At 31.8% G+C, this 9,017-nt stretch overlaps 1 protein-coding gene across 1 annotated transcript; it reads right to left on the minus strand.

Annotated features, from left to right (window-relative positions):
• Window positions 1–96: 96 nt before the first annotated feature.
• Window positions 97–2,477, minus strand: LOC148302964 (uncharacterized). The gene is made up of 3 exons (XM_088270768.1): window positions 2,353–2,477; window positions 1,533–1,759; window positions 97–304 (listed from the first exon to the last, which is right to left on the minus strand). Exons 1-3 carry the CDS (start codon window positions 2,356–2,358, stop codon window positions 199–201), a joined length of 339 nt encoding a protein of 112 aa, XP_088126894.1. The 5' UTR covers window positions 2,359–2,477; the 3' UTR covers window positions 97–198.
• Window positions 2,478–9,017: the final 6,540 nt, after the last annotated feature.

The raw sequence follows: 9,017 nt of genomic DNA on the forward strand, positions 1-9,017 counted from the left end.
CTTAGTGAATAAAATTGATATCAAGTACTTACTCAAATATTGATGAAATATAGATATGTCTATTTTGAGAATGGTTTTGGAATAAAAACACACGAATCTCGTCAAACAAGTTTATTGGAACTCATAGCACTTACTGCAAGTGTGATTTCCCTTCATCTCCATGTTGGTATGGAAGACTGTTGGAACTATCCTTCCTGTTTAGTGTGTACCGGGGGCTGGCTCGAGATTGAGGTGGTGGCTGGCGTAGGGGGTGTTGCCGGGGAGGGGGGCAACGTGCACTGATCCACGGGTAGCAGCAACGTACCTGATTAAATAATAAAATTAAAACCCCATGGTAGACGACTCTCGGGCAGACTACCAAAGTTATGGGTCGATAGCTGGGAATCGACATCGCAGGAGGCTAATCCCTCTTAAAAACAGTCCACAAGGCCTACAACAAGATGAAGAAGAAGAAAACATGCATCATGTATGCAAGTACCCTTGTATGGAACCTTAAAATGAGCAGCGTGAACCAGCTGGAGGCATTTGAGATGTGGATGCGTCGAAGAATGCTTCGGATACCCTGAACGGACATGGTCAGTAATGCGAGAGTTCTCCAAAGAACAAAAGCGAATAGGGAACTAATATCAAATATTAAAAACCCGGAATGTGTCCTATTTTGAACATGTGGTCAGAGGGGAAAAGTACAAACTACTGCAACTGATCATCAACTTACCGTAAGATCGAGGGTAGAAGAAGAGAAAAGTCGGAAAAAGGCGGATCTCCTGGGTCCGTAATATTTGTACACGAGTGAACAGGATTACGGAGAGTCGACGAGCTGTTGCGGACTGCCCAAAATATAGACACTTTATCATAAGTGATTGTCAACGTCGGGGAGACCTGACACGACACGTAAAGAAGAAAATTCAAGTACGTGTGTCTAAAGTCTTCGATATGGCTGGAGGCAACGTTCTTATGATTGACCGATTAGACCCAGTGTCATGAAATTTATGGTTGGCTAAAATCTTCCTTTAGTTGTTTTAAGAACTGTTTATTGAAGAACACTTTTTTAAAATGATTTATTTGGCAGTCGCCCAGTGAAAGGATATTTCTGCCAGTGTCAAGCATTATTTTTATTTACAATAAAAATAATGCTAAAAAAATAATAGAAAATAATAATGACAATACAAAATTTCGAAGTCGTACAGGAGAAAGTGACCAACTACCAAAACGTAAAATGTTCAGGAGGCCCCATTTAAGTCAGTTTTGCCTGTTTTGCTGACAGAAAATAAACATCAATGCAGTTAGTCATTTTTAACAAATTAATATATTATACTTCCAAGTTTAATATCCTTTGGGATTTTTTCAGGGCAATATTAAGCTAGTAAGATATCAAATAGTCAATGACCACGGTTTTGTAAAAAAAATGCACTTGGTCATTTTCTCCTGTATGACTACGATTTCATAGTAAATGCGTGTAGCTTTATCATTTTAGAAATTATGCCCGCAATTCTAGAATTAGGTTCAGAAAGAAGGGTTATTGAAGAGCTTACCCTGGCTGAATGACTGGAGCGGGAGCCGCCAGTGCTATCGGGTGAGAGACGTAAGTCAGGGGTGCATGGGCCGCGTAGGCCAAGGGGGCGGGGTAGGCCAGCTTCAGGGCGGGGGCAGCATAGGCGGAGTAGGCGGAGTACGCCAAGGGGGCGCCGTAGGCGGCGGGATGGAGGGCTACGAGGCTGGCACGGCACACGGCAAACAGGCTCAACGCTACCAGGAGGAACTGCAAAACGCGTCATTGTCAATATATGTACTTTTCAAATACTAAAATTAGACAATTGTGTGGAACCATTTTTGAGTTTATTGATATTCAAATAGTTTCGGGTACTGAAGATACTAGATCTACATTAATTAACTCAAAAGTAGTTTTATTCAAGAGGTATTTTTTTATATCTAAATCATCATGTTATTCCACAAAGTGAATCTCAAAGCAATTTTTTTTTAACAAAAAAAAGAGAAAAAACTTATAAGAGTTAAAAGTACGTAATTGTAATGTAATTTTACAAAATTCATTACTAGCAAACAAAATAATAGCCAAACTTGATACTTTTAGCAAAAAAAAGTTTCAGTTGTATCTACTGGAATAAAACATGTATTCTTCAAGTACTTCGTATAAATTTACGCATTTTTCTTGACATTTGCATTTGTCTTATTTTACATTCTTTCAGATCATTTTATTTTGTATTTTTCTTCAAGTTGCTATAAAAGTTGTACATAATTGTATATTTTTCAAATGAACTAGTTATGCGTATGATTGAAAGACCTTTTTTTAAACATTTGTATTTGTTAAAAATAATACCAAATTACGTTTCTTACCTTCATCTTGGAACTCGTTGTGGACAAATCCTTTCAGACAACACAAACCAGTGTGATGGTCGCAATCTCACTCTGTGTCCTTATATACTAAGTAACCAGGAACGAGATTATCTGCTTGCTTGTTGCTGAACAAAACCTTACTCCGATGTGCATGGTAATTAACAATTCATCGTAAAATGAGGTTATTTTGAGACATGTTAATTTTTCAAAATAATATTTTAAATTGTAAATTCATTATTTACAGCCCTAGATTGAAAATCTTTTATGAAAACTACAAATATGCACATTAATCTTTATTTTATTTTTTGAAAAATACAAACATATTTGATGAAATCTTCAGTAAATTTTTAATTCAATTTGAAAACATACTGAATGTTTTTCAGGATGACGCACTAACCATGTATAGGTAATAATGTATTCGTAAGTTCAGAGTTTTTAAGAAATATTTTAGGATGAAAAAATGCTTAGTTATTCAAAAAAAACTTTTTAGTTTTATTTAAAAGATTAACTCCCATAACTAATTTTACAGACGAGTTACCACCATACTTAGTAAAAAAAACTATATTGTCATTTATTTAATCTTTTGGAGTTTTTTCAAATGATTATTTTCTAAATAATCAAATCACAAATATTAATAAACAATTAATCCTGAATTACCAAAAAATATTTTGAAATACGTATATACATAAGAAAAAAATAATTAAAATAATAAAAATTATTGTTCATTGTTATTCAATGTGAATGACAGGTGCCCTGGCGTAGTTGGGTAGACGCTCGACTGCGAAACTGGCGACGCGGATTCGATTCCCGCCAATTGTAAAATTAATTCGAGAAACATTTATTTTCAATTGGTCTGGGTATTTGTGATGTATTTTTCACATCTACCTTCCCTATCCTTACTATCCTACCTGCAGACAGGCATCTAAAATAGACGCTTTACAGATTATTCCTTTTTAAAAATAAAAATAAAACAGTTTTTAATAAAATGAGGATTTAAAGAAACATGATTAAGTTTCTAGCTTGTTAGTATACTTATTTTTTAATGTTGATGGAAACTCTTGCGAATTTTTTTTTACGTTTACCCTTTTGATCGCTGTTTATCCACTTTACATTTCTGGTTATTTATTTTATTTTTTTTGTAAATGAAGTGGACACTATTTGTGCGTGGATACAATAATATACATGAAATCTCCATATTGCGGATGCCTTTGAGATAAATGTAACACAAACTGAACCAAAAGTAGCTTAACCATTAACAAAATATTTATATTTATGTTTTACGATTTTAAATAAAATTTTATGAACATCTTTGACATGGAGGGAAATCTAACCACAGTTTTCATCACAAATTATTTACATTTTCAAAAAAATATTATTATCCATACATCTAATCCTGAAATTTAAATCTTTGATACATAATATGTAAAAAAATTGAATCAGCAGAAAATTTGGTCTTAAATGCCAGTCTCATGCATCTACAAAAAAGTAGTATAGTACGAAATAGATTTATACCTACTCGTATGTATATAAATCTGTTTATAATCATAGATATAGGATATTAAAATTTTGTTTAAATAAACTTTCCCCCATCAAAATAGTTTGTTGTTTAAATATAAATCATATTCAAAGTTTTAAATTTCAGGATTAGATGTATGGATAATAACATATTTTTGATAATTATAATAACTTGTGCTGAAATTGTGGTTATGTTGCTGGGCAAACATTTTATTGTTTGTTTCTTTGTTTTTTTATTAATAAAGTTTATTAAGTAAATTTATTATTATTAATAAAGTTAATACCACATAAGACCATACAAGTGGCATGTGTACCAAATATCAGCATTTAGGTTTTTTTTAAATGGACGATTGTCAATAACACCGTTTGACCAAAACATAAATTCAAGGTTTAATTTTTTTACAATTTATTCACCCCAAAATTTTATTTTCTTAGTATCTTGAAACGTTGACATTGAAATATATATGAAGTAGTTACACCTACAAATACGTCTAATTAGCTGTATAGGATTTTGACGATCGGTGTAATCATTAGAAATTTCGGTGCTTGAAAAATAATATCGTTTTGATTTTTCTTAGCACCTTGTGGTATTTGAATACAAAGAAGCAGCCGACCTTGAGACCAGTCGACCAGCCGACCACTGCCCGTGTTTGGGTGTGGTCTCCACCCGCCATCCTGCTGTACCTACTTAGCGCAGACTATCCGATACAGACCTCTGCACCGATACCAGTTGACATTTAGCGTGGTACTCGATAGTGAAACTCTTTTGGAAAAAAAGGTTTGATGAACAGGTTACCCCTTTGTTACTTGCTATTTTTATTGTGCTGCCTTAAAGTTCAAGAGAAATTACATGCAATCATTTATACACTGCATATTTCTACATTGCGAACGTTTATTTTACATTGGAAAATCACCATTATGTTTTGCATTCTGAAAACAAATATTTAATAAACATAAAATATTACAAATGATTCTCTTAATCATATTTTACGTTTTAAAATGAAAAAGTGAAAAACAAACAATTTATATTACCTAATTGAAGATCGATCGATTAATGCTCAATTTCGTATTTAAGGCTTTCACCGTAACTACTTAATGAGCTTTATTTTTACGATTTAGTCTTTCAAAATTCCTTAATCTAAATACATCAATTTTAATTTCGTCATCGAAGGGAATCAATTGTCTCTTAACCCATTTTTTCTATTTAAGGTGAAGACACTGCTGGTTTTCTTGCGTTTTGTTAGATAAACATTAGTATTTATATTATATTGTACCTAAGGATGTTTAGATACTCATATTCTCTTATTATACATAATAATTATATGAAATGGATTTAATGCAATTCAGCGCACAAACCATTAGGTAGGTACTGGAAAATATCTTGTCAGACTATGATGTAAATATTGAATCGAATTTCAAGATCATTTCATCAAGGTATGCAGTTATTTATGTAATAAATATTTGTGTAATTACATTTTAATGATAATAACATGCATACAACGCCCAAAATACTAGTTTACTTATTTGCATATTTCTGTAGGTTTATGTTTTCTAGCTAATACTATATCTTACGTTAATGATTTGATCAAATCATTTTTCTTGATTTTTTGGGCTTGGTTTGTTTGTTTTTGTTTCATTGTAATAAATGTTTAAAAAATATTTAAATACGAATACCAAAATAATAGATTTATAGCCAATATGTCAATTTTGATCATTTGCAGAGGGATTTGAAATTGCATTATTGCAACATCAATTCAAACGAATACTACCAGTAAAAACATTTTTAAAAAATGTTTGGTGAGATCATGGCATCATAGCACCGGTGCCATCACCGTTATTTTTTCCTTTTAAAATGTCCCATTACTTTGAATAAATAAAAGCACCTCGCTTGTCACATTATATGTGTCAAGCTTTCAATTATAATACTCTAGTCTTGTCCAAAATAGGACAAACTTATAATATATGATCACATGTCTTACAGGGGTCAATAAATAGTACTATCAATAAGATAAAGTTTAAAACAGGATTTCTTCTAAACTTACCATGTCATGAAATCACTTTTATTTTATTTCTTCTGTTAGCTTATATTACATTTAATACAACTAATTTTTCATACTTAATTTAACATCACATATATTTACATCTTCTTACAGAATATGTATTTAACATTTCTTTCAGACGCTTTTCTTTTTTCTTTTTTCTATTCTTCATACATTTTTAAACCCACATAATACATTTTTGCTATTGTGTTTTTTTAATGGCAGTCCTATTCTATCCTTATTTCTGTTTTTTTTTATTATTTTAAACAACTTTATTATTAAAATATGTAAGCATTCTATCCTTTAAAAAATGATAAAGAAAAATTAGCATTTTATATTTAAGTTTTTTATAGGTATTCAGTTATCGCATTTTTGTTATATTCTTATATCTATTTTTTAAACAGTATTCTTATAGTTTTATTAAGAAGTACATATTTAATTTTTTTTTTAATTCCTTTATTGGTTAAAAATAGTACCTACTGTGGAGCAGTAATCTATGTGCGAAATAATTATTGTTATATAAGAGTTCTGCAGTATTTCTGTCTTACGTATTCCTTAATACAATTACAAAGAATACTAATCCAAAAAAGTAAGAATTATTTCAAAATACTAATTATGTTATGTAAAGGATAAAGCGTGTATTTCTTACTGTCGCATTCAATTTTCAGGCGTCTCCGAGAGACTTGCGACTGCCACCCATTGTAGTTTTGAATCACTCACAGAACATGCAATAATCTATGTTTAGAAACGTAATAATATTCTAGTGAAGTGTCTGCAGCTTTGGATACCAGAGTAATGGCATCACGTCGGCAATACACCGATACCTCCATCAGAATATCCATTGGATGCACTATTTTGTATATTGTGGTGCATGCAACTTGGTTACAACTGCCAACTTGGCTATCGTGTCAAGGAAAGCTGCAGTAATTCTACCATCAGGTGTATTTACATGACACGTTGCGTGTTATTTTATATCGATTCATTTATCAAATATTTACTTCGTTTTTTGGCCATTGTTTAACATTAATAGGTGCCCAACACCTTCATACATTTTATTGATGGTGAGATTGTAGACGGAGTAGTTAGTAATATCTAGAATGATTATGAGGTTTTACTGAGGTAGTAATATCTAGAATGGTTTTGAGGTTTTACTGAGGTAGTAATATCTAGAATGGTTTTGAGGTTTTATTGTAATAACTCGTAAGTTTTTGTAAGTTTAGAAAGCAGAAAAACCGAATTATTAATTTCTTTTTTGTAAATGGCAAATGTATATATTTTCATTATTTAAAAAATGGAAACCTAAATAATTATAATAAATGCAACTATTGACAAAATTAATACTTGTATGTTGATCACTTAACTATGAGTTTTTTAATATTTTACATACAATTTTAAAACTTAATTTCTTTTTAAAGAAATTATTACATCCTACTTTAATATGTAACATAGTACTAAGTATTTACATATGTATAAATACTTCTTATTTCACATTCACATTTTTTATTATTCTTTATTTTTCTTGATTAACGACCGTAGCCAATTTGTACAAAATATATTACATGTTGTACCTATTCTTTATAATAAAATAACAAAAAATGAATAATAAATTTAGTTTAAATTATTTTTAAATAATTAAAACTAAATTAAATAATTTAACTCAGCATTTTCGATTCATTTGTTATTGTTGTAATGTCAGTAGTATCTACATATTTCAGTTTGTAAAATTAATACTTAATACCAAATTGATTTTAATCAGGTATATTACATATTTTTGTTCTGTTCTCTCTATGTTCTATTAAATTTTCTTTAAAACATTTTTTTGATAGTAGAATACTATCTTGAAATATAAGTACGTTCATAAAAAGGAATATTTATGGATGAAATAATCTAAATTATATCAATCTCATTTTTTGTAATAATTTTATATTCTATTTTAATGAAGTTTCTCGACAAATTGGAAGTTTTTCAGCCGAAATAATTGAGGGACGCTAGCTACGGCTCTAAATTCGTCAAATAATTAAGAATATTGGCGATACGATGACAAATTAGAACATCTAAAATATATTTGTCTTCTCTTCTTCTTCTTCATCTTGGTGTAGGTCTTATGGCCTGTTTTGAAGAGGGATTAGCCTCCTGCGACCCATCTCTTTGGTGGTCTGCCCGGAAGTCGGGTTGGCCGTACAGTGCGATGTGGGGGAGTCAGGATGGTTCCATTCTCCTCACATGCGCATACCATTGTCTCCTTCGTTCCCTTCCCCACCTAACGACATCTTCGATCTCGCATATTTCCCTGATCCTGGCGTTTCTTATTCTATCTCGAAGACAAATAAAAATAATCCCTGAAAATAAAATAAACATACTTCTTATTTATGTAGATAAAATGCATGAAATACCATGATAAATGTACCTATTGAAAATGTTTTCAAGTGTCTACAGGTAAAATACAATTTTGAAAATGGGGGCAATAAAGCAATTATTACACGTGAATAGGAGCGAAGCAAAATACATGGCATGTTTTGTCAATAAGCGCTCGAAACTGGCTACTCCTGCACTCGATCAAAGTTTCGAGTAAGAGATTAGCTACTTCACTTCCCACCATTCGTCACTCTTATCGACAAAGTTTTGCGCTTCAAGCGAAAACTTGGCTGCTAACGGCGTTTGTTGCATGAAACCCCCGGAATTAACACGACAGCCGGTATAAATAATACACAAATATTCCTCGAAGTCGTACAAGATAGCGATGAAGTCAGGTTAATAATGATTATTACCATGCACTGTGCAAGTGGAAACTCCGTCCATCTGAACCGCCTCATATCCATCACCTGACGGTTGTTTACTGCGAGCCAAGGGGGTTGCCATGACTAGTTCTGACTGTATCAGTACGTATACTACAAACTCACCCTTCCGATACGGTGACCATACAGTTCTCCAAATAACCGTCTTTCGAACACTCTACTAGCCACTAGATTTCGAAATTCTAAAGTCAAATAAAGTGGATTGATTTAAGCAGAAGTATTTTTTCTAAGTTCACCTTAGTGCATCTGCCGTATACTAAAATAACCCTTTCCGATGTTTGTGAGCATATACATATTATTGAACTAGGCCCTCGTA

Source organism: Brachycentrus maculatus, unplaced genomic scaffold, assembly GCF_059751285.1.
Source record: "Brachycentrus maculatus isolate JH-2025_06_01 unplaced genomic scaffold, ASM5975128v1 h1tg000395l, whole genome shotgun sequence".
Classification (NCBI taxonomy): Eukaryota; Metazoa; Arthropoda; class Insecta; order Trichoptera; family Brachycentridae; genus Brachycentrus; species Brachycentrus maculatus.